This window comes from Lagenorhynchus albirostris, chromosome 10 (assembly GCF_949774975.1).
Source record: "Lagenorhynchus albirostris chromosome 10, mLagAlb1.1, whole genome shotgun sequence".
NCBI classification, from domain to species: domain Eukaryota; kingdom Metazoa; phylum Chordata; class Mammalia; order Artiodactyla; family Delphinidae; genus Lagenorhynchus; species Lagenorhynchus albirostris.
In genome coordinates, this window is record NC_083104.1 from 100,116,984 (window position 1) to 100,143,550 (window position 26,567).

The 26,567-nt window shown below is 46.3% G+C and overlaps 1 protein-coding gene and 1 long non-coding RNA gene across 2 annotated transcripts in view; one reads left to right on the plus strand and one right to left on the minus strand.

Annotated features, from left to right (window-relative positions):
* Positions 1-19,445, minus strand: part of LY86 (lymphocyte antigen 86) — a 50,178-nt gene extending 30,733 nt beyond the window's left edge. The window contains exon 1 of the mRNA XM_060164286.1: positions 19,311-19,445. Within this exon, the coding sequence (XP_060020269.1) occupies positions 19,311-19,437 (127 nt within the window). The 5' untranslated portion in view covers positions 19,438-19,445. The remainder of the gene's footprint in view (positions 1-19,310) is intronic.
* Positions 1-26,567, plus strand: part of LOC132527744 (uncharacterized) — a 116,737-nt gene that overhangs the window by 1,918 nt on the left and 88,252 nt on the right. The window lies entirely within an intron of this gene.

A 26,567-nucleotide genomic window follows, 5' to 3' on the forward strand; every position in this document is an offset into this window, starting at 1 on the left:
CCTCCTCAACCAAGGTCAGGCCCAAGAGGGTGGGACTTTTCCCTTATATATCATTCTGTCATATCCTCTTCTATTTTTGATTACTCTCCCCTTCTCACTGCGCCTGACCTCATGTCTCTCCAGCGCAGGTGCTAACTCAGAGCTGCAGGATAAATGGCTCTCGCTTTATTCTCTACCTTTTGAAACTGTTTACCTCTATCTGCAGCATGAAAATTTGGACAATTTCCAGTAAATGAGAGAGGGCTGGATCTCATATAGGAAAACCTTGTTCGTCTCTCTCCTGCCTTTTGTATCTTCACAATCCAGCTCAACCACTCTCCTCCCCAGGATGCCCTGGAGTTTCCGGATCTGTCCTTCCTAAGGTCTCTCATACATGGCTCGCTCTGTACGTCTTCTTCATACCTTTATCTTCGTGAAGTGTGGGAACTCTTGCTGGTTTGTATCTCGCATAGGTAGATGACACTAGGGTATAAGCTGTGGAGGTTAGGAATTCGGTCTTATTTATCCATCCTTACATAACCAGCATCTAGTACTGGACACGCCCACGAATCTCAGCTGGTTGGACAAATAGATAAAAAGGAGAGAAGGTTGGGCAGTTTGATGACACCAGGAGGGAAGCTGGGCTTTCACGTCCATCTGTGATGGGTGCCAGTGATCACTTGGGAAGCCTGAGTTTTGAAGCCAGTGATTGATTTTCCCCACACTTGGAAGGCTCTTTGGAAAGGTGTTAGTACATATTAATTCATTATCATAATAACCAGGGTATTTGCCTTGGCACTTAGGATGGAGTTTCTGAGTGTGGTTGAAAATCTAGTCCCAGGCCAAATATTAGCAGATGTACCTCTACTATCTTTCAGAATTCTTTTACAAATAAAACAAAACAAACAGACCTTGCTTTTGACTTCTTCTTTTAGGTTGGGTGATTACCAGCTCTGCAAGCTTGTACTGTTTACAGTACAGACCTGGTTGTGCATGGATCTGAAAGTTTCCTTTCTTACATGGCAGTATTTTCATGGGGGGGGTTTAATTTTCTTGTGTGATTCCTAGGATAACATTCAAGGGTCATTATGGATCCCTAAAAAATATGGATGGGGGGGGAAGTCTTCGGTGAGAAGCCATTGCTGGAAATCCATTACCATGGCAACAGAAAATTAATATCCTCTTTTTTGTCCTGGATGCGTTGTGGTGTGTTTCTTCCCCGTTCCCTCATCCTCCTTCCCTGCCACTGAAGAGAAAGAAATGACTAACAAGGTGGTAAATGTATTCTAGCTAGTTGTTCTGTTATTTCCTGATCTCTCCTTTTTTTCTCCACCTGTCAAATCTTATTACTATAGAATAGCACCGCAAAGCTCCCCGATGGGCTATTATATTTCAAATAATAGTAGCTCTGCCCCCATTCCAGTCTCTTTGGTCAGCATTTCATTGGGAACTGACTCACCTGGCCAAAGTTGGGTGTACAATCTGGCTTTCTGTTTCTTCAGCTTGAATGTGTAGAGTGGGTGTTTGAAAATGCTTAAACGTGGTCCCTGATACCCAACACGACCAAAATGCATGAACACCATCACAGTGGAACAGCTCCTGTTTGTAGCTGTACAGAGGGCAAGAATTCCTACAGCGCGCAGGCTGCCTGGTAAGCCTGGTGCATGCATTTTTGCGTGTGAAGGTAGGTTTGGGCAGCCAAGTTCAAAATTCTGGATCCCTCACCTTGTCTGCTTCTAACTGCAAAGGAAATCGGATTCGTTGGAACTCAGTATTGATGGAGAAGGGGTGTGAACCTGCATCCTCTTCTGGCCTCTGAATTCCACTCCCCAGGAGTAACCTGTGTTTGGCTTCCACGAGCTTAGGGGGAGATGGTTTTTGTACGATAGTATACGCATTAGAGACCAAAAAGAGAGACATGGCAATGAGGATGAGGGTTCATCCAAAACACCTCGCCAAATGTCTCAAGGAAAATAACGACCCATTTGAAGCTATTAAGATTGATCTTTTGCATCTCAAGTGTAGATTGACAATAAACACTAAATGCACAGTTTTATTGTGTGTTACCAAGGGGGTGTCACGGTGCCACAAAACATCTTAACATGAGCGTACGAGCAAACTTGAACCTGTCTTACAGGTGACAGTGCATCTTAGTGGCTGGAGAATGGGAACTGCAACTTAGCCTCTCATTCATTTTACTGAGCACCCAACACATGGCAGGAAGAACACTAGGCCTTGGGGATACAAAGACAAACCAGAAGAGGCTGCTGCTTTCATCTAGAGTATAACACTTCCATCACCTAATTACGATACTACATGGCCCAAACACAAACTCAATAAAAGATACACGTGTACTCTAAATCTCTCATTTTATAGTCAACATAGAGTCAAACTGTCTTCTGCATGCAAGGCGTATCTCCCATGCTCTCACTCTACACTACCTGGCCTGGCCCCTTTGCAGGTTAAACACAATCTTAGTAACGGTGTTGTTATTCACTCCTTCAGCTACTACCACCGCAGTCAAGATACAGACACAGAGAACGCTCCTTATGCTGTCCTTTGATAGGCACTCCCTATACCACCTCCCCTTCCCTACACCCCAGAAACCATGAATCACTGCTCCAGCAGTATAATTTTGTCATCTTGAGAATGTTATCCAAGTGGAACCATACAATATGTACGCTTGCTTCTTAACTTGTCATATATATATATATTTAAAATTGAAGTATAGTGGACTTACAATATTATATTAGTTTCAGGTATACAGCATAGTGATTCAATATTTTTATACATTACAAAATGATCACCTCATATGCAACCTTTTGAGATTGGATTTTTTTTCATTCTCCATGGTGTCCTGGAGACCCATCCAGGTGGTTGTGTGTCTCATTCGTTTTTGTGGCTGAGTTGTTTTCCCGTAGTGTGGACGTTTCACAGCTTGTTTAACTACTCACCTGTTGAAGGACATCTGGCCAGTTTGGGACTATTAGAAATAGAGCTTTCACATACAAGTTTTTGTATGAACATGGTCTTCATTTCTCTGGGATAAATACCCAGGACTGAGGTTGCTGGGTTATATGGTAAGCGTATGTTTGGTTTTATAAGAAACAGCCAATTTTCCAGAGTGGCCGTGCATATTACATTCCCTCCAGCCTAGTAGGCATGCCCTCTTAAGAGAAACACTTGCCCAAGAAGCTTGTTCCCTGGGAGGAATCGGGAAAGGGGCTGTAGTCAACAACTACAGGGGGTTGACAACTTCTTTGCCCACTCAGCCTTCAAGGTTCAGGCAAAACTCCCTCCATGACATGAGGTGGAAGTTCTCAGGAACGATCAAATCCTAGAAGCTGTGAGATGCACACGCAGCAGTGGCTAATTGTTGTTAATGTCCATCTGGGGGAGGGCGGCTTGGATGACCAGCCGTGATGGGGGTTTCCTTCCATAGCCCCCCATCCTTCCCAGCGCTGTGTTCAGGACCCCTGAGGAAGTTCTTGTCATGCCGTCACATGGAGGCCTGCAGAACAAGTGCTAATTCTTATGACTTGTTTCCCCAGCGCTTTCTAGAGTGAGAGCAACTTACTACATACTTCTTCCCCCTTGAGTCCTGCTTTCCCCACACTGGGTAACAAAGTGTCCACTGCTGCCTCCAACCCTCCATCAGAGTCACAGGAGGAAACATCAATGTACACTTTTCCTAGGAGGCAAGGCTACTGACGGAGCTGATGGTTTGTCTTAGTTTGTCAGGCTGTCACAACAAAATACCACAGACTGGGTGGCTTAATTTCTCACAGTTCTGGAAGCTGGGGAGTCCAAGATCAGGATTCTGGCTGATTTGGCTCCTGGTAGGAGCCCTCTTCCTGGTTTGCTGACTTCTCCATGTGTCCTCATATGGCAGAGACAGAGAGAGAGACCTCTCTGGTCTCTTCCTCTTAGAAGGTCACTAATTCCATCACAGGGCCCCACCCTCATGACCTCATCTAACCCTAATTACCTCCCAAACACCCCTCCTCCAAATACCATCACATTGAGGTTTAGAGCTTCAGCATATGACTTTTGGGGAGACAATACAGTCCATAACACATGTAAAGACCCTCCTCTTCACTGTTAGCAGTCAGGAAAGGGTCCAGAGAGTGATACTGTTTCTGAATTGACCACCTTGATATGGAATGAGCATGAGTGCCCAACAGAAGGCACTGAAAGGGAGAGGAAATGTTCAAGGGGGATCACAGATGCATCCTTCACGAGAGAATAAGAGGCACAGTATCTCCAGAGCATTTAATCGACTCTTCCTAAAAACACCCTGGAGATTTACTGAGAAGGTGGAGTCAGTACCCAATGAGAGTTTCCACCAGGATGTCTTGTACTGAAATCCGGGAAGCAGGATTCCGAATTCCCAGAACTGGTTCACCACTTATTCTTGCATGTCTCACATTAGGAGATGGAACCAGAATGAGTCTGCTGGATGTCCCAGCTTTGCAGTAGAGCTCTCCCTGATGGGAAGGAGAAGGATGTTTCTCATTGTGTGGCATGGACCACCCAGGAACAGAATCCCATGACAGGAATGACATAGGTCTACAAGCACTCACTGGTCGATACTGGAGGAGAAAAGAACCAGCTGCCTTTAGTTTGGATCCTCTGCCAGCAAAATAAATTACTAATTAAGAAAAGGACTCATTTCTCTGCTTCCTGAATTAACACAATCCTATTAGTTTCCTCCTGTTTAGAGGATTAAAAATACTTTTTCTAAAAATATAAAAATAATTCTGTTGGAAGATTGCAAACTGACATGAAAAATAAGATGGAAACCTGACTTCAGATTAATAAATGAGTCACGCACTTACTGAATAACCACAGACTACCTACCCCAGTGACCTGCACAAAAGTTCAGTGCAGCATGTGAGCTGATCACTGCAAAGTTTCAAGCAGACCTGACTCAACACCTCACCCATCTCCTTCACGCCATCATTGGAACCATTTGGATATCATTCAGCCTTTTTTTTTTTTTTTTTTTGCCATCTGTTCATGTGTTTTCAGAACATAGCATTTAAAAACTGTTATTGTATGGAAACATTACTAGACAAAACTGGTTAAACTAGAGAAATTCTTCTACATACCTTTGCCTAGGCTTAATTAAGCCTCAGAGAAATGGAAAGAAAAGTCCTGGATTGGGAAGCATTTTCTGACATACGGAGACATAAATAATAGATGCTCACAACCGTTTGTAATTGTGAAAAATTGGAGGCAACCTAAATATTTATTAAAAGGAGAATGTATAGGGGCTTCCCTGGTGGTGCAGTGGTTAAGAATCTGCCTGCTAATGCAGGGGGCACGGGTTCAATCCCTGCTCCAGGAAGATCCGAAATGTCGCAGAGCAATTAAGCCTGTGCACCACAACTGAGCCTGGCTCTAGAGCCCGCGAGCCATAACTGCTGAGGCTGCGTGCTGCAACTACTGAAGCCCATGCACCTAGAGCCCATGCTCCACAACAAGAGAAGCCACCGCAATGAGGAGCCCGTGCACCACAACAAAGAGTAGCCCCTGTTCGCCTCAGCTAGAGCTGCTCAGCAACGAAGACCCAACAGATCCAAAAATAAATAACTAAAATAAATAAGTTTAAAAAAAAGATTTAAAAAAAGGAGAATGTGTATAATTTTAGTCTATGCAAATAATGATATATTCTACATCTGTGAAAGTGAATTAACCAAAGCTACGTATGCTAGCTATCTTTTGGAATAATATAATACACTGATTTCAAAATAAATTGTTAGTTCAACTCCCATTAATTCCAATAAATTTTAATTAGGTTTTTCTATGTTGACAGTCATATTGTATGCATATAATAATATTTCGTATCCTCTTTTCAAATCCTTAAACATTTCATTTACTGTGCTGGTGAGGGCCTTCAGTGTCATGCTCAATATAACTGGTCATGGTGGGTGCTCTTGTCTGGTTCTTGGTTTTAAAGGGAATGTTTCCAATGTTTCACCATTAAGTGTGATGTTCACTGTAGATTTGTATTTTAGATACATTTCTTTAAAGAGCAGAGAGCTTATTTTTAAAATTCAATCTGGTAGATCCTCAAAAAATTAAAAATAGAACTACCATATGATTTAGCAATTCCACTTCTGGGAATAGATCCAAAGGAAACACAAACATTAACTCAGAAAGATATCTGCACCCCCCATGTTCACAGCAGTATTATTTACAATAGTCAAGACACGGAAACAACCTAAATGTCCATTGATGGATGAATGGATAAACATTTTATTATAGTTATATATATGTAAGTTATTCAGCCATTAAAAACTGTGGGATAATAATTGTTGTTGTTTTAAACTGCTAAATTTTAGGGTAATTCATTATGCAACAATAGGAAACAAATACATTCCTGTTTCAAATTAGATGTTATTATCATTCATTGTTTCTTTTAATGTATTAATTCTTTTCTCCCATTCCATCTTGCATTTCAGAACTTATTTCTGGGAACATTTTATTTCTTTCTGAAGTATCCCTTAGAACAGTGGCCCCCAACCTTTTTGGCACCAGGGACCGGTTTTGTGGAAGACAATTTTTCCACAGACGGGGTGTGGGGATGGGGGGAATGGGGGTCGGGGGGTGATGGTTCAGGCAGTAATGCTAGTGATGGGGAGCAGCAGATGAAGCTTTGCTTGCTCACCCGCCACTCACCTCCTGCTTTGTGGGCCGGTTCCTAAGAGGCTATGGACCAGTAGTGGTCCACGGCCTGGGGGCTTGGGGACCCCTGCCTTAGAAAGTTCCATTACTGTGAGTCTTTTGGTGGCAAACTCTAGATTTTGTTTGTCAAAAAAAGTCTTTAATTCCCTCTTATTTTTGAGTGGTAATTAGTTAAATAGAGAAGTTGAAGTCAATTGCTGTTTTCTCTTTTCTCTGAGTATATTGCTGTTGCTATATTAAAATCTGCTATCAGTCTAAATATAATTTTTTGCTACATGATTTCTCTTGCTATATATTTATACCAGTTGTTTTTTTTTTCCTTTGTTAATTTGTGGTTTTACTCCGATGGGTCTAGTTGTGGAATTCTTTTTATGAATCCCACATGGGAATTGTTGTGTTTACTGAATTTGAAGATTCATGTCTTTCATTAATTCCAGGAAATCCCAGTACTTTTCTTCAGAAATTCCCTTTTCCCTATTATCTCTGTTTTGTTTTATAGCTGTAGCTCATATCTCTCGATTTCTCCATGACGCATTTTGAGTAATATCTCCAGACCTTTCATCCAGTTCATTAGTTCTCTCTAAGCTATTTTAAAATCTGTGTTTTAACCTAGCCATGACTTTTTTATTTCAACAATTAAATATTTTATTTTAAGGGCTTCTCTGATTCTTTCTCAAATCTTTCAGATGTGTTTTTTTACATTGTATTTTTCCTGGCTCATGTTTTAGATTCCCTCTTTTATTTCTTTAAACAAATGACATGTTCTCAGTTTTATATTCGGTATCTTATATTTTCCAAATCTAATAAATATAGGGCTATAATTTTGCTTTTTGTTTTTCTGCTGACTTTCCCTCATGGTGGCTTATTTCCTTGTGCTTTTAAATTTTGGATCTTGAGCTCAATCTTCAGAAATCATGTGAAACCTGAACTGAGAGTATGTATTCCTCCAGAGAAAGTTTGCATTTTCTTCTGTCAATATGTCCCAGGTATTCCCAGTCAAGACCCACTTTAATTTCATTTCTAGGCTTGGGAGTTCCTGGATCATGAAGGGAATATACATTTTTGTATATAGAGGTTTGAGCCCCAAACCAGTGGTGATATCAGGTCTGGAGTTACTGCTTCTCAGGGAAGAGTTACTTTCTCCAGAGGCCAAGCAGAGTCAGATAAGTTTCTTTGTCTTCCATTTTGCTGAAGAATGTGTTTTTTTTTTTTTTGTCCACTTTTAATTGTGGCTATAACTCTTTGACGGTCCTTGTTTCATGATGGGATTGATTTCCATCTTGCACAGCACAGGGCATGGTTGCCAGGCTCTCACAGAGCCATTGAAGCCACATTCTGGCCCACGGAGTCAAACACCTGTTCTGAGGACAGACATAGCTTCGGTGCTGGCTTTCCACTCTGCTTTTGTGCTTTCTTTTAGCTCTGGCTCTTGGAAACCTCCCGTTCTTTCATGCAAGCTTACCTATGTATTTAAAAAGATTTGTGTCACATTGTACCCAGATGTTTTATAGCAAGACAGTTTTTCATGATGTGGAGACCAGAAGCTTGCCCATTCCATCTGCAATGGCCACTTTTTGTGGGTTGTCTTTGTCTCTCTTTTGTCAGCGTCCTCTTCATGAATGCTTTTGTGTATATGAGAAGTTCCAATGCACAAAGGGGATTTATTCTCTCCAAAGCCTTCCTGCAGATACCTATGACTGCCTGAGGTCTTTCTCTGGGTGTGGGAGTGAGCTTGTTCTATACACTGTCAAGCCAGTAGTGCTGGGGAGTCAATGTACCCAGGAACAACCATGGCAGATAGAAGTTGCTAGACCAATGCCCCAATTTCTTCTCCATTCAGACCTGACCACCATAAGGCATGTTTCACGGGTCTCCCAGGGGTCCCCAGAAGGACCAGGCTTCAGTTGCCCACAGTGGTTACCTGGATTGGCTTCCTTTTCTTCCCTGCCTCACTTTTTCACTCTCTTCTGGTTCTTCCCAGAATCATTTCTTAAATAAATTTGCCCTCAATTCCTGTGTCACTGATCATTTCTCAGGAAACTCTAAACTTAACACTTAAACTTATCCCTCTACTTTATAATGAATATTGACTATGTATATGGTACTAATTGTTGTGGTTTCAAAGACAAATGCAAAGAAATAGTTTCATCTTTAGAGTAGTTTATATTCTAGGCCTCCTGCTTTCTAGCGTTTTTTTAGAAATACACATTTTAGTGAAGTTTGTAGGTGGCAAGAAGCATTTCAACAGATCTGGGTCAAAATCTAACTAGCAGTTCCAGGTGTTTGGATGATGATGGAAATAGCACGGACTGGACATACTTGAATACTTGATTCTTAGGCCAGCAAGAATATTCCAAATTGAGTAACTGGTTACCTAACTTTTACATATTTGGCATTCTTGGGGATCCATATGGTGACATCACTTTGATACAGAGGATAGTGCTGTTAAAACTGAACTGTAAGATGGTTTTTTAGAGATACCCTGAGTCCAGGAAGGGAAGCCATTCGGGTCTAGGTAGCAAAAAAAAAAAGGCATAACCAGACTAAAGTCTCCCCTCTCTACAGCAGAGGCCATAAATGGCTAGAGCTTGATTTGCTCCTAGCTTTCAGATGTGTTTTTTGGCCTGCACAATGTTTAAAAACACTTAGGCTATAAGTGTCCATCGACAGATGAATGGATAAAGAAGATGTGGCACATATATACAATGGAATATTACTCAGCCATAAAAAGAAACGAAATTAAGTTATTTGTAGTGAGGTGGATGGACCTAGAGTCTGTCAGACAGAGTGAAGTAAGTCAGAAAGAGAAAAACAAATACTGTATGCTAACACATATATATGGAATCTAAAAAAAAACCAAAAAAACCCCCAAAAAATGGTTCTGAAGAACCTAGGGGCAGGACAGGAATATAGACGCAGACATAGAGAGTGGACCTGAGGACACGGGGGGGGGGGCAGGGTAAGCTGGGATGAAGTGAGAGAGTAGCATGGACATATATACACTACCAAATGTAAAATAGATAGCTAGTGGGAAGCAGCCGCATAGCACAGCGAGATCAGCTCGGTGCTTTGTGGCCACCTAGAGGGGTGGGATAGGGAGGGTGGGAGGGAGATACAAGAGGCAGGAGATATAGGGATGTATGTATATATATAGCTGATTCATTTTGTTATATAGCAGAAACTAACACACCATTGTAAAGCAATTATACTCCAATAAAGATGTTAAAAAAAAAACACTTAGGCTAACTGCCGTATTCATAAATTAGGAGGTTGTCCTTCTAGATTAGGAACTTTTCTTCTGAAAAAGTATAACAGAAGGTTAGCCGTCACAGGTCCCACAATCCCACACAGCAATCGGATGGAGCTGAATAGTAGTTTCCTCCTCGAGATGAGAGGAGAGCTATAGTCCCTGTAACTTTCTATTGTAAATTACAACTGACCCACTTCCTTCATAATTTGCCTTTTCCATGAGTGTATTTGAGCGTTTGAGCCGAGCTCTATAGCTTCTGGAATGGGTGAGATGTAAGGAAATGATGAGTTTTGCAGGAAGGGAACCATGGTCTTCTCTCTGTCACCGCTTTCCAGAATTCTGAAGTCCGCTCCCCCAGGAAGCCAGCACCGCTGAGACTCCGAGAGCAGGCAGTGTTTACACACTCCTAGCTCATTATTTTGGCTCCCAGCTCTAAAACCTCAGACACAATTGGACACTTGATACTTGCTGTTCAACCACTGCTTCAAGTAAACCGAGAGCCATTGGCAATTTTCTTCATCTCCTCTAAATGACCCCTCTCACTGTATTTCTGACATTAGGGTGGTAGGTGTACGTTTCCAGCAATGCTGACAGGCTGGGTTAATGCATAATAATGCCAGGATGGCATCACAATGACCCAGCAAAACACTCATCAACTGATGAAAGAGCAGCAGGATAGGGTCTTTTTCATTTTCCTCCTGGCCATTACCTCCTGGCCTGGTTACTACTTCCTTCTGTTCCGGAAGCGGAGAGGCACCGCAGGGGAAACGGGCGCAGAATTTCAAAAGGGCACGGAGGCACAACTCGGCCTTTTTGGATCCCTCACAAGGAGGCCAGCAGACACAGGCTTGCCCATTGCCCACTGCGCAGGAATCACCCCGGCCGCACCCAGACGCATGCGCAAATTCTATAGCGCTTGTTTCCCGGGAGACCCCAGAGTACTTCCAGGGATGCTCACCTGGCTACTCTAGGACCCCAGAATGAAATACTAGATCAGGAGCCTGGGCTGTCACTTCACAAGGCATCCCAGAGAAGGAACGCACGCTAACCCAGATGGCACAGAGTTCCTGGGTGGGGGGCCCTTTTCTTTCAATTATCCTTTTCCCTGAACTGTTGTATAGGGTTGAGGTTTGGAGGGTGCCCCCGCCGCCACTCCCCACCTGTATGCTTGACCAGCACGCCCCTGCTTTGTGCCTTCCGACTGCTCTCACCAGTGACGCTGAGGGCGCTGCCAGCCTGGGGCTCCTGGGTGACGGGAGCCTGGTACCTGCCGGGCTCTGCCAGGTGCTCCAGCGAGAAGAGCTGGAGCTGGGAAGGGGGCTCTCTCCTTCGCTTTCCTCGGCCTCTAAGAAAAAAGCTGCTTTGGACCCGCGCTGCCCCTTCTGCCGGCCTGAGTCTGCAGCCCGGCCCAGGACCTCACACTGGCGGCTGCTTTTGCAGTGTGTCCTCTGCGTTGTAGTCTTTACCAAAATAGCTGCAGAGCTGGAGGATGGTCCCCCCCCGCCCCCCCATCGCTAACTCTCCAAAGAGGCTCCTCCCCAAACTCGAGCTAAGCTAAGCTGCCCCTCCGATTTTGCCTGAGGATGGAAAGAGCCTCTTACACTCACAGACTCTTGGGTCTTTTGTCTCCATAGGTCCCTATTCAGTAAGTTACTCAGCATCTCTTAAAAAGCTCTTAGGAGAAGTAACACCACCTTGGAGACTTGGCCATAAATGGTAACAACCAGAGGGAAACAGGGAGGAACACAGGGTCTCTGGCAGAAGCGCATCTGTGGGCTGGGCTGTTTCCCCTCCAGCTCCTGTCCAGTTTTGACTTTTTCCTGTTCCCATTTTTTTAAATTTGCATCTCAATGTTGACATTTTTTTTTTTTTTAATCAACTTCCTGTCTTTAAGTTTGGCAAAAAGGCCCCGCTCTGCTCAAGGCCACTAGCTGTTGAATTCTGCAGGCCCTAACTTTTCCCTTTGAAGTTGCATCTTTGTTTCTCTGGCTGTTTACTTTTCTTTAATTGCCCAGTATTTATATCCCTATTAATCTAGGAAAATAAACAGAGAAATTGCTTTCTGCGTGTAATTTTTTAAAGTATTTTTAAATGACTACGTGGCGTGTGATGTTTTCCATTCATATTATTATTTTTTGATGTCATTGCTTCTTTTGTTTGTTTTATGCTCTGTTTACTGAAGAATTATTAGGTTTTGAGGAAAGGAGGTTTTCCCCCTCCCTTTCCTTCCAGGCTGTTTAAAACAATTTTTTTCCTAGGGTATTTTATCAAAGTCCTTCCGCTCTGCAGCCAGGCCATTGCGGTTCACCCTCTGCTCGGAAGGAAGTGTGGCCAGCGTCGCTTCGCATTCTTAGAGTCTGATGCATTGTCCTGTGTGACTCTCCTTATGGCTTATTCAGGCGCATGTGACCTGATTTTGACTTTGTCATTAAGGACTTTTTGGAGGTCAGATAAAGTGAAACTGATTTGGGCAGAAGTGGACCAAGCTGATCCCTTCAAGGGGCGAGAGCCGGTGTTGGCTGCAAGTTTGAATCACAGCGATCAGATGCCATGGTCCCCTGACCCTAGGACATCCCAGGTGGCTGGTCTGTCCCACAGGTACCACCCACAGCCCTCAACTGACTGCCGGAGATGGGGCTTCCCCCAGCTTCTTCACAGAGGAAGCTGCTCTCGGGTGTGAGGGAAATAGGGTTTCCTTATGAGGTGAGCATGACATCTGCGCAGGAGGGCTCTGCCGTAAAATACGTTGTTCTCACCCATAGGAGAATGGCCTTTCATTTGCTTCTTTTAATTTGGGGGGTGTCATTTCCAGACACCTTGCCGCAAAAGAGGACTTGGTACCCAAGGCTGATAAACATAGATGTGGGTTTCCTCGTCTTCTGTGGCTGCTACAGGTCCTGGTGGACACCTGGGAAGAGCCATACTGGCCCAGCTCGGAACTTGTGCAGAGAGGGGAGGCTGGTGGGGAGGGGTGGGAGGGGGAAACAACCCTTGACTCAGAAGACAACTCTCTCTCCTGCCCAGCCCCCTTTCTCCCTGTGTCTTCCTTCCCTCTCCCTCTCCCCCCTCCTCTTTTTCCTCCTCCTTTTGCTAGTACTTAGGGTTTTCACCTCTTCACCCAAAGACTTCGTTTTTCAGCTGTGCCTTTTCCCTGTCCCCACGCTATGTTTCTGGGATTAGCTGGCATGGCTTTTACTCCATATTAGAGTTCCGCGATAACAGCTTTAGGTCACCGGGTATGGAGTCACTTAGGTTGGTTTGTATCAAGGGCTCAGGTATGTTACTTTGTTAAGATATTTAATATATATGTGCTTCTGTTTTTATATCTGGAAAATGGAAATACGCACCCTTCATACCTCCTAGGGCTATTCGTGAGGACTGAATGAGACCTTACAAGTGGAAGGTCTTTATAAATTGTAAAACGTTATTCAGAAGCAGGAGATCGTTATGGCAACGACGATTCTCTCAACGGGATCCTACAAGTCCTTTGCAGTCGTGGTGGTTTTGGTGCCAAGTTCACTTGGCCATGGAGTTTCTTTATGGCTAGAATCATCCAGGAGACCCAGGACTTGAGGCTGTGATCTGGTGAAGAGCTTGAGAGGTTCTTTCTGACCTTGACTAGGGAGCAGCAAACTTTTTCGATGAAGGGCCAAATACTTAATATTTTCGGCTGTGTGGGCCCTCAGTCACTGTCACACCCCTCACTGTGCCATTGTGGCACAGTTCCAAAACACTTTATTTGTGGACACAGAAATGTGAATTTCATATAATTTTCACATGTCACAAATATTATTCTTCTTTTGATTTTTTTTTTCTAGCCATTTAAAAATGTAAAAACCATTCTTAGCTCGTGGACTGTTCAAAAACAGGCAGCAGGTGGGATTTGGCCTGTGGGCTTCCTTTGCTGACCTTTGCCCTAGACGACCCCCAGGAGACAAGTGAACGGCCAGGTTGACTGTGAGCATCAGAGAAACCAAAAAGGGGGACATGAAGTGATTTGGGCATGTGTCACAGGTCCTTTACTATTTTTTTTTTTTTGTTGTTGTGGTACGCGGGTCTCTCACTGTTGTGGCCCCTCCCCTTGCGGAGCACAGGCTCCGGACGCGCAGGCCCAGCGGCCATGGCTCACGGGCCCAGCCGCTCCACGGCATGTGGGATCTTCCCAGACCGGGGCACGAACCCATGTCCCCTGCATCGGCAGGCGGACTCCCAACCACTGCGCCACCAGGGAAGCCCAGGTCCTTTACTTTTTATGACTCTCCTCTCTGCCTGGTTGACGTCAAGGCAGGTTAACTGACAACACTGAGGTGTACACTCAAGGCTCTTAGACAACACAACTTAGATCTTTGCTCTCCAACCCTTATCAAAAACCCCATAACAGCAGCAATGGCCACAAGAATGGTATTTACGGAAGGGTCCTGGAGCACCTGCGGCTCACCCGTTCCTATGGGTGTCCAAATTCCCCTTGAGCAACCCAGACCTGCAAGTGCTACATTCAAGGACGGTTCTACTGTGGCCTTTTGCAAAATCGATCCTGAGTTTCATTTTGGTAATGAGCCCCTGGTCTACACTGAGGGGCACCACAAAAAGCCGTGGATGTGAGTCACTGTGGCATCTCTTGTAGAGATGTTCTCCAGATGCCACTTGCTCCAGGGAGAAATGCTTCTCACAGCTTATTCCAGGGTCAGGAAAAGCTGGACATCTCCTTGAAAACTGGTTTGACTTTGTAAACTGTGTAATTTCCTTGTTTGATCTGGCTTCAGGGAAGCTCAGAGTCAAGTATACCTCTTGTGACGGTGAAATATCTTACAAGTCAGCAGCAGCAAAGGTTTACTGAGCATATAGTATGTGCTCAGCACTGTTCACACAGTCCTTTTCACTTAATCCTCACACAGCCCTGAGATGCCGATAAAATGATTAGCCCTATTGTAGTGTGCTGGATAACTGTTCCCAAAGATATCCATGCCCCGATCCCCAGAACCTGTGAATGTTACCTTAAGTGGCAAAAAGGACTTTGCAGAAGTGATTAAGCTATAAGGATCCTGAGGTCGTGAGCTTATCCTAATCACAAGTGTCCTCACAGGAGGGTGGCTGAGGGAGACTTGACACAGAAGAAGGAAGGAATGTGACAGCTGAGGCCAGGTGCAATGCTACCGGCTTTGAAGATGCAGGAGGGGGCTGTGGGCCAAAGGATGCAGGGAAGCAGCTGCAGAAGCTGGACAAAGCAAGGAGAGGATCCTCCCCTGGAGAGTCCAAGTGAGGGTGCCCTTTGACCAAGTGAAACTGACTTTGGACTCCTGGCCTCCAAAACTCTAAAAGAATCAATGCACTTCCTTTAAAGCCACCAAACACCAAGGAAACCCACTTTACAATCAAAGACAGGAAACAGAGAGTATTGCCTAGGGGTTGGAATGATTCCAGACCCCAAGCTCCTATCCCTCAGGCCGCTGCCCCCTCTGTTGTAAGTGTCCTGACCTCCCCAACCCCCCCGGCTTTATTATTCCCCTCCCCCTCCCCACCCCACCGCTTCCCCTACCGTCTAGTTCATCTTCCGACCACGTGCACTTTTGTGATCCACGTCACATCTTTGTGTGGTAGAAGCAGCACCTCAGTAAACACATTGGTGGACATTTGGGGCATGTATGTGGGGTGGGGCCCCTGGGCTCTTTCTAGCCCTGGAAATTGTCTTATGATTTAACAAAAGAAAGGCCCCTGACTGCGTTTGTTCCCCCTTTGGCTTTTATGAAGACTGTCCCTCTCTTCTTTGCTGCAGCGCTAACGGTTGGACAGAGCAGAACTTCTGCTTTTTCAGACACTTTTGCTCACTTCCTGGTCTGTGTTCAGAGCCCCATAACTGTTTATGAAATTCTTTCATTCACCTCGAGGATTGTTGTCTTATTCAGAACAGTTTCTAGCTGAAAATCCCCCCTCCCCCTAAAATGATAAAACAAAAAGAGAAAGGAAAAATGAAGGATTTTCCGCGCTAAACCCAGAAGACAGTAGATCCTTTATCTTTGTCAGCTGATCCTCCCACATCTGTGCACATGTCGGGACCCCTGATGTGCCCAGGGATGTCTAAACCCCAGGCCTGGATGAAGCATCATAACTGAAGGACATGCTATGTCTGTGTCATCAGTGCGAAGGCCTCGAGGAGCTGCCCCGCTGTGAATCCAGCTGCGGAGGCGGCATCTGCATCTGCGGAGGGGTATGCAGCCATTCAGTCCCCACTAGCTCAAAGGCTCTCAAGAGAGGAGGGAGGCCCATCCCTAGAGGAGCTCCCAGGACACTGCTTTCCTCTCTGCTGATCTCAATGTACACCAAAGGTTCCTTCTGACATGAAGCCTGTTGAAATTCTGCTATTTAGCTCCCATGATTTCTTTCCTGGATGATTGATTCTCTAGGCTACAAATCCTGCCTGAAGCCTCAAACAGTTTTCAGTCTCATATCCACGCTCCTACCCTTACCCGAGGAATCTTGCCAAAACGCAATCCTTTCCTCATTGCCAAAAGGACACAGCCCAACCTTGTCTGGGTCTCTTGGTGTATTAGTCAGGGCTCTCCAGAGAAACAGAACCAATGGAATTACATACAGGCCTCTATTCTAGAAAGAGAGTTATTACAAGGTGCCGGCTCACATGAGGATGGAGGCTGAGAAGTCTCACGATCTGCCCCCCGCAGATGGGGCAGGAAGGCTGGTGGTGTCGTTTGAAGGCTGACAACCAGGAGGGCTGCAAGTGGGAGATCAGGGCCCCAGGTCTGCAGCTGGGCAGAGAGTGAACTCAACCTTCCTCTGCCTTTGTGTTCTACTCAGGCCCTCGCAGGGCTGAGTAGCCCCCTCACATCGCCGGACCATGTGCTTTACTCAGTCCCCTGATTCCAGTGTTAACCTCGTCAGGAAACACCCTCACAGACACACGCAGACATGAAGTTTAAGCAGCTATCTGGGCATCCTGTGGCCCAGTCACACGGACACTAAAATTACCCATCACACCCGGGCTCTGCCCACATCTCCCACCTCATCTCTCCCCCTCCCCCACGTCCCAGCCCTACTGCAGCTCCGTGAACTCTAATCCTGAGCACGTTTCCCGAACTTCACACACGCTGTTCTCTGCCGCAATGCTCCTTCCCACTGCCCACCTCCGCTCCATTTGCCTTCTGACAAAATTCTAGACGGCAGGTGATTCAGAGTAGGCTCTGGAGTCAGACAGGCCTGGGATCCATTTATTTTAATTCCACAAATATTTACCTAACGCCTCTTCTATGCCACTGGGGATGCGATTCTGCTACTATTACCTTTGTGGCCTCGGAAAAGTTACCTGACGTCTCTAATCCTCAGTTTACACATCTGTAAATGAGAATAACTCATAGAAAGCCCTTAGCGCGGTGCCCGGCACCTGTAAGCGTTCTATGAACATGAGATGCTATAATTACTGTTTGTATCATCCTTTAAGGTTGAACTCAAGCTTGATGACCTTTCCCCAATGGATTTAGGTCCCAATCTCACCCTCTCTGACCATCATGTCCCCTGGTGCCGGACCTGTGCCTCTGTTGCAGCCCTTCACACACAGCCTGTACCCTGGTGCCTGTCTCATCCTCCCACCACTCTTGGACTAGGACTGCGTCTCCGCCATTCCTTTTGCTGAGTGCCCGGAGCAGCGTTTGTGCTCAGCATTCATTGACCCCACGGCGCCACCACCCCTTCAGAGGGAGGAGTCTTCCCTGGGCAGGTGGGTGAGAAGCTCTCACTCTTTCCCTTATACATCTGCTCCTCTCGTCTCTCATGGCAGGGGCTTGCCAGGCTTGGACGAATGCTGCAGGCGTCAGGCTGGTCTGAGGGATCGACCAGCCATGGCAACCCTTCACGGGAGGGCGAATTGGAAAAACAAATCCTGAGCAGGGCATTCATCTCGAGTCTTGCTTCGGGTCCTGCATCTGAAATGAACAGACAGAAAGCATCCCATCCTCGCAGGCAGAGCAGGAGTCCAGGGATCCACACTTCCAGCATCCAGCCATTCCTTCTCTTTCACGCTAAAAAAATGTGTGTGCATTTCAATGTTCGATGTTCCTTCTTTTTAAAAGAGTAAAGTGTGGACCTCTGTGAGGCAGCTCCCTGGGTGGCAGCCGTAGGGATCAGCTTCTGCTCAGTGTAACATCTACCCTACTCCTCAGCTTATCATGCAGCCGACTTGGGTGCTTAAAGAGCATCTCCGTTCCACCTCCTACAGTGCAACAGCATTCTGACTCCTGTCTACCTCCAAAGTGGCCTATTTCACAATGTCATGAGCCAGTCCCCCTAATCTTCATTCAAGCTGTGATCCTGAGACTGGGCTGCTTTCTGGCCACTCAGGCCCCCTTTATGGACTGCATTCCCCAACCCCATCCATCTGTGGAAGTCCTACCCTCCGCTACCTTAAAATATGGCAGTATATGGAGTAAGGGTCTTCAAAGGGTGATTAAGGTTAAACGAGGTCATACTTGTGGGCCCTGATCCAATATGACTGATGTCCTTATAAGAAGAGACACAGACATACTAGGAACATGTAGGCACAGAGCAAAGACCAAGCAAAGACAGGAGAAGAAGACGGCCGTCTGCAAGCCAAGGAGAGAGGCCTAAGGAGAAACCAACCCTTCCGACACTTGATCTTGGACTTGCAGCTTCCAGAACTGTGAGACAACACACTTCTGCTGTTTAAGCCTCCCAGTCTGTGGTGTTCTAACAGCTCCAGTAGATGAATATACACTCCAAAGCCTCGGTTCCGACACTGATTACGGCAGTTCCCAGCATTCTATTCATTAGATTGCAATTTTGGTTGGTATCTACGTTTGCCCCATAGGGTAACGTAGCTCATTCCCTTTTGTTATGTCCAGCCCTAGAGAAAATCCTGGCATTGGCAGCTGCCAGATAAGTGTTTGTTGAATGAATGAATGATGTTGCTGCTCTGATAGAAGCTCTGGGAGTGTCATCAGAAGGACAGGAGTGTTCTCCTTTGGCGTAAATGACCTTTTCACTCAACTTGCAAATGAAATAACTTGGCAAGGTGTCCCGGGCGTACAATCGAGGGAGGCGACAGAAGCATCTCTTCCTGATCTTGAACTGGCGATGTTTCACGATTGGGTAGACTCCCCGGTCAGTCTGTCCTTTTTCGGGCTTTGTGATGTTAGTGAATCGCTGTATCTAGACTCTCACTGTCTTTTTCTGTTCCTCTTGCCATACTCTTAAGCTCTCTCCCGGCCGATCGCTGCTTCTGCCCAGGGCTCCCAGGGGTCCTCGCAGACCTGTTTGGCCACTGTCCCCCTTACCCTTCCCCCACCCCAACAAAACACTCCAGCAGCTCACATCTGTGGGCCTTAATTTCCCCATGAACAGAAATGGACATTCAGAAAGCGCTTACCGCAGCTCTGGTAGAGGACTTGCAAGCTCTCATCCCTGCAGGCCGTGTGTGTGGGCCAGGCTTCCCCGCCACGGCCCTGGGGAGACAGCAGAGTCCAGACAAGAAAGGCGGCCATGAGCACCTGCATGGCGAGGTCCTGTGTGTGACCAACAGAAGAATAACTGGCCCAAGAGAAAGAGCCCTCAGGGTGCTCCCCCTCCTCTCATAAAGGGGTGACATGTTCAGTTTCACTTCTCAAATTTGATGCTCCTTGGGGAACCACTCTGAGAAGCAAAAGGCAGTTAGCTGAGGCCTCTGAATGCTGTTCCACAGAACCTTTGGCGCTTGAATCAACGGGTCAGGCTCGTCTGGGTCCGGGGTGGCTAATGTTTGACTTTCTGCTTTCAAAGAGAGGGGCTAGCAAGTGATGCAGGACCTTACAACTGGGCCCCCAAAGAGCCCTCCTTCCTGCCCCACCCTCCTTACAGCCCTGCCCCCCGGGTGGGGCAGAGAACTCAGGAAAGCGAAACCACAGGCCTCCACAGGCTTTCCATCCCTGGGTCCCCTGTTCCCAGGGGCCTCTGATGTGGGCTGTGACCCAGGGGCCTGGCTGGGGCCGGCCAGCAGCGTTTGGCATTTGGGGGGCTGCAGAAGGACATGTGGGATCTGGAATTAGGCTTTTGCCTTGTTGGCGCTCTTCTCTGGCTTCAGCTCCAGGATTAAGATTTCAGAAGCGACTGTGCAGCTGGGAGGACAGGGCAGTGCTCTGGGGCAGTAGCTGTGGTCTCTGGAGACGAGGTGGAGAGAAGAGCCCTGAGAAGCGAGCTGGGTTCTATTTCTGGGCTCAGTTTGGTGGGAAGGGTGGGGAAGGACGGGGAAGTGAGGGCCTCCCTTTGAAGACCTGTTTTGGTCAGTGGCAGGATTATTAATGCCATGTCCCACTTCCTTTTCAAAGCCAAGAATCTGTCTCTCTATCCCCCTTCCTCTGCGGTCCTGCATCGTGACGGCAAAGTTTCTCAACCCTGATTCCCCACCCCCAGCCCCAGCTCCACCGTAGTTTAAGAGAACCAGAGTCAGGACCAGGGCCGGCAGATTTTAAAAGCAACAGAAAACACTATTTCCCTCGGGAGGAAAAGCGTTTCTCTGAGCGCCCTGGGTAAGTTCACGATTTCTGCCCATGGCTTAAATAAGAATTAAAGGCCTTTCCAAACTTGTTTTTGTAATAAGCGGAATTTAATTATCCGTGAAGACAAACAAATAAGTTGACTTACTTGATGGACACTTTGGATTTCTAGGGAGAGAGCAGGGCATAGTCACCTGGGGATTGATTTTTTTAAGTTCAGTGACATTGGCTTTTAATAGCGATTCTCAAAGTGTGGTTCCTGGACCACAAGTATCAATTCCACCAAGAGTTTGTTAGAAATGCAAGTTCTTGGGCTCCACTCAAGACCCACTGGAGCACGAACTCTGGGGTGGAGCTGCAGATGTGCTTTAATGAGCCCATCACGTGGGTCTGACACACGCTCCAGCTGAAGGACCCCTGGCTTTTGTGAGACTCAAGGGGAAATTAGAGCCCCGCCCGAGAGGTGGGTAAGTTGCTGTAAGAAGAGACAAGGTAGCCCCATCTAGTCTGTGTGTGTGGGAGGGCGGATGGGCTGAGAACAGGAGCTCAGGGGGTGAGAACTTATGGGGAGGGCCGTGGGCTCCAGAGGAAGCCTGAGAGCGCCGCTGATTCCAGGACAGCAAGGTGGAGCCTGGCTTTCCCTAGGGACTTCTGAGAGCGCCTTGTTGAGACAGCTGTGAACAGTCAGCCAGGGGGGCAGTTGAGGCCACGCCCCTCGACCCCGCAGAGCAGCACCGCCCACCAGCTGAAGGACCCTGGAGCGCGGGGCAGGGAGCAGAAACCCAGGCAGAGACCACGAGCGGCCCCAAGAGGGAAACGAGATCCTCCTTTTAGGGCCGGGCGACAGATTTTTGTAAATCAAAGGACCTAGCCGTGAAAAGAATCATAATTCAGGGGTTGCACTGACGTCTAGAAATATGGACTCTGGTGACGCGGTGGCTCTGGAGGAGTGGTTCTCAGACTTGAAAGGGCATCACCATCGCCTGGAAGGCTCATTCACACAGATTACACAGTCTAAGGAGTCTGGGGTCTGGCCTGAGAACCTGACTTCTAACAAGTTCCCAGGTGAGGCCACTGCTGCTGGGCTGGGGGCCCAGGTTCGAGAACCTCTGCTCTAGATGATGGGATTTGGTCTGCTGCAGAGTGTACAATTTTTAAAAAATCATCTAAGTTCTTTTTTTTTTTTTTTTTGCGGTAAGCGGGCCTCTCACTGTTGTGGCCTCTCCCGCTGCGGAGCACAGGCTCCGGACGCGCAGGCTCAGCGGCCATGGCTCACGGGCCCAGCCGCTCCGCGGCATGTGGAATCTTCCCGGACCGGAGCACGAACCCATGTCCCCTGCATCGGCAGGCGGACTCTCAACCACTGCGCCACCAGGGAAGCCCCGGAATAGGCCCCTCATCTAAGTTCTTAATAAAATGTTCTTCTGCTAAACGACAGGCAACATTTTGTAGAACGTGTAGCACATCTGTATAGGAATAGGAATAAGCCACTTTCTCTAAGGAGTTCTGCTACTGAGAACCGCGATTGACCTGAAATCATCAGCTATGGCTCGCCTAGCTCAATCAGCACATAGTGTCTCGAGGAGTTCTTTAATTCGGAGCTTCATGAAGACAGTAAAAGAGTTAGCTGAGAAGGTCTTGTTCCCTAACTCTAAAATAAAACTAGGATCAGTTTATTATGGTTATTTAAAATATGGTTACATCTGTGTAAATGGAACTGAATATACCATCAGGCTCTGGTGTTGACTTCCAGCCCGTGAGCATGTCCTGCTGAAGAAGCTGTGCTGTTCTGTCCCGTTCAGATTTCTCTTCTACTCTTTTAAATAATCCTCTTCCTCTGTGTCTCAAGCTGCTTTCTTTCCACAGAGGTTCGCTTGGGGATGCCGCCTTTCTTTTCTTGCCAGGTGGAAACGTTCTCGTCAGGCTGGCTGTCACTGACAGTGTTCTTAAGAAAACTCTGATGTTTAAGGAGAGGCTTTAAGAATAAAGGGAGGCTGAGGGTAAGAGTCCAGCGACATGAGGAAGTGAGGGTGAAGCTCCTCCACAGGAGAAGATAAGATTACACGTATATATGGAATCTAAGAAAGAAAAAAAAAGGTCATGAAGAACCTAGGGGTAAGACGGGAATAAAGACACAGACCTACTAGAGCATGGACTTGAGGATATGGGGAGGGGGCAGCGTAAGCTGTGACAAAGCGAGAGAGTGACATGGACATATACACACTACCAAACGTAAGGTAGATAGCTAGTGGGAAGCAGCCGCACAGCACAGGGAGATCAGCTCCGTGCTTTGTGACCACCTAGAGGGGTGGGATAGGGAGGGTGGGAGGGAGGGAGATGCAGGAGGGAAGAGATGTGGGAACATATGTATATGTATAACTGATTCACTTTGTTATAAAGCAGAAACTAACACACCATTGTAAAGCAATTATACTCCAATAAAGATGTTAAAAAAAAGAACTATGCAAAAAATATATATATTACACCAGGTTACTGGATTATCCTGCAGAGAGCGAGGGAAAGGAGAGACAAAGGAGTGGAGGGAAGGAGGGAGACGTGAGCCGCTGAAAGTCCGCTGCCGGGTAGGAGGAAGCAGCTGGGAGAGCCCACGTTCATCTAAGGACAGACAGCTTCTAAATTGCTTGCTGTGGGGATGCTGTGTGATGCCCTCTCCATCCTGTGACTCTCACAGGTTCAGTGGAGACTTACACACTCCAGGAATGCGCGTGTACACACCTGTGTGCATGTGTGCGCGTGTGCGTGCATGGGCATGCGTGTGCGTGTGTGCATGTGTGTGTACTGAGAAAAGGACAGGGTTTCACGTTGGCCTCAGCTTGTGTTTCCCCAGGATGTACAGCTCCCTTTGGAAAGTGGTTCAGTCCCGGGGTGGGCCCTGCACTTTCGCAGTGCACGACAGGGGCTTCAGGCCAATTCTGTCCACCTTTCGCATGCCAGCAGCTGGCCGACAGCCCTGACTATACAACCCTGCTGATAGAGGACTCTCGCTAATAGAGGCAAATGTGTCTTCACCGTCTTTTGCGTTCAACGGTGGCTGCTCTCCTTTAATGCCCTTCCAATATTTATGATATTAGGTGACATTTTCCCTTCATATAGCCCTGCCGCTTTGCTCCCTTTCTCTGTGGCCTGTCCCTGGGTTTCTGCCACGTTGCAGAGAGAAGAGACAGGTGTGATCTCTTCTCACTTTTGTCTTCCAGATTGAGTGCCACCGAAAAACCGTTCCCCTCGTGTGTAGAAGTCAGGAAGCTGTGCTACTTCCTGTGTAACACCATTTAGCGCCACCCCCCAACCCCCTCCAGGGCTAACAGCTGAGGTTTTGCTTTTTATTTTCACACCTACTGTTTGTTATGTGAACTACACGAGCATCTTGTAGGGTTGGTACCGGCCAGCTAGGCTTTTCAGTAGAGTCTTTCCACGGTCTCCCAGGCTTCCGGGACATTCATCCCAAGGAAAGTGTGAGATTCTGCTAAAACCCCTTGGAGTCTTGATATCATGGAGTATATGTCTGTAGCTGATAGAAACGCATAGAAACAGTCTGCTTTCTACAGAAAACAGGGCAAAATGCATCTATTCATCTACTTGCTTCAGATTCATTCGCTCGTTTGTTCAGCAAATATTTACGAAGCACTGCAGCATGGCAGCTACGATCGCGAGTGCCAGGAAAACAGAAAACAAAGTCTTGGTTATCATAGAGGGCACTTCCTGGTGGGGGGAGACAACAGTCAACAGATTTATTTAGTATCATTTTTTATTAAAGAGACTTTGCTTCTTGAAAGATTGCTTGGGTTTTCCATAGAAAATTGGACCGAGCTTTCCAAAACATTTTCAACTTATTGCATATATGCACTAAATTAAAAAAAAAAATACCCCAGCTTGGAAGCTCACCAGGGCTCTCTGATAATTGCTCCAACAGACAAACTGTAGCAGGCCTATCTGAAATATTGCTCCCCAAGTTCCTTATTATTGCCCCGTTTATTATCATTACTAATGTTTAAGTAACATTTATTCATGTTTAATTATCCTGGAGACACTACATACAAAGTACTTGGTTTCTAAATGGATCTATAAGTCCTATGACAAACTACAAACAGAAATGAATTTTGCTGTTTGAGGAACACCTGTGCTGGACCAAGGAGGAGGTGGGCTCTGTAGGTCCATCTGATCAATTTCCCAATGATGAACAGAGCAAACTGCAGTATCTGATTAGGGCAGAAGAAACTGCTCCGAGATTCAGGGAGGAAAGGTCTAGTCTGAAAGGACTGACACACGTTGCCTAAAAATTCTCTACAGCATGGGACAAACCAGCAACTTGTAGCTAAACCTCTGCTCAAGTTGAGAATGCGCTCAAGATTTCATTCGGATAAGATCGAAGTGATTTTAGTAAGCTGAAGGAAAAGCATTCGGGAGGAAACCAGGAGTGTGGTAACGAATGGACGGATCTCTCTTCCGTGGTATAAAGAAGATTCCTGATTCGTTGTGGCAGCTGGCTCCCCAGGCCTGGGCTTCAATGTCGCCACCAATTCCGGTTGGTTCCAAAACTTCCAGTCATGGGGGCATTGGTACTTGTCACAGAAAAGCCACATTATCCGAGAGCACATTTTGCTGGATTGGCAGGTGGTAGCTGGAATAGATGAACTTACCTGTTCTCTGCATCAGACCCCTGGAGATTTTCTTCATTTCTCTCTCCTGCAGTGGCTGCTGGATCCGCCTACGATTCTTCCGAAGAGGTACAACGGAGAGCTTTCTGTTCCCTTTTTATTCCCTATTATCCAGCAGTAATTTTGACATACAAATAATAATCTTTGAAGTGGCCTGTGTGTTTTCTCCTCCGGAATACGTAAGAGCAACCAAGTGTGTTGGACCCGTTATATGCAGGGCACTCTTCTAAACACTTTAATACGCATATTTCCTCACTTCTTTAATCCTCACAACAGCCTTACAAGGTAGGTGCATTCTCGTGGTTCTCCCATCCACAACTCTGAAATGCCCAGGTCTTGAAAAAGGAAAGAATATATATGTTTTTGGAACCCTTTTGGTAGAAAATCTGATCCAAATTGATGAGACTATACAATGTCATCAGTTTAATAGGTTTAATTTACAGTCTTCATTTATCTCACTATATGAATATTAATTTGTTTCACTGCAGAAATATTAAAGTGACTGTTTAGTGGGTGATGGGTCCTGCACCCGACCCCACTGGGGGTGTTATGAAGTCTAAATCCTCTTGCCTTTCTAAAATCAAGAAATTCTAAACTTTAAAATACATCTGTTCCCAAAGATTTTAGTTAAGGGATTCTGGGCTTGTGTTATGTTAATCCTTGTTCTCCGGATGAGAACAAAGAGGCATAGTTAGTAACTCGTCCAAGATCACACATGTATTAGTGTCAAGTTGAAAGTCAGATGGTTGGATCCCAGAACCCAAGTTCTTGACCCCTGAGAAAATTATCTTTTCTCCCCTGTGCCTTTATGCTTGCTTATATTCCCCTATAAGTGATATTGAAGCAACTTATCCCCACTACTTGGAAGTTGATGAGACATGACCTGCAAAGCTTCCAGGAGTGGGCTGGACCTTGGCTTCCCTCAGAGAAGAATTGCAGCTATGGGGGAGGAGGGCAAGTTGGAGTCGTGCAGAGGGAGCAGGTTTTGTAGTCAGATAGGCCTGGACTGAAATCTTGCCTCTACTGTGTGGCATTGGCAAGTCACGTAACCTCTCTGAATGTAAGTTTCTTTATCTTTGAAAAAGTCAATAATAATTAATAAATGGTAAACTTTTTTAAATTAATACTTTCATTTTTAGAGGAAACCATATACGGGGAGATGCCCTGAGTGCCAGGCTCAAGAGTTTCTCAGTAATCTAGTTTGCAGACTTTTCACTTCAGCCAAATTCAGGCCCTACACCCCCTGGCAAGGGACTAAAGGGATGGACCTTCCTGGGACGTAAACACCTTCTCATTAGAAGAAATATCTTCCCACTAGAAATGTGAAGTCACGATGGAAAACAGGACCTTGAAAGCTCAGAAGAGAGAGGCCACAGAAGGTGGCCTGTGAGATGACCAGCCCCCGAAGGGGTCTAATGAGCATCCCCTTTCCTGTGTCCACCGGATGCCACTGAAACAAAGGTCAGACCGTTTCGCAGC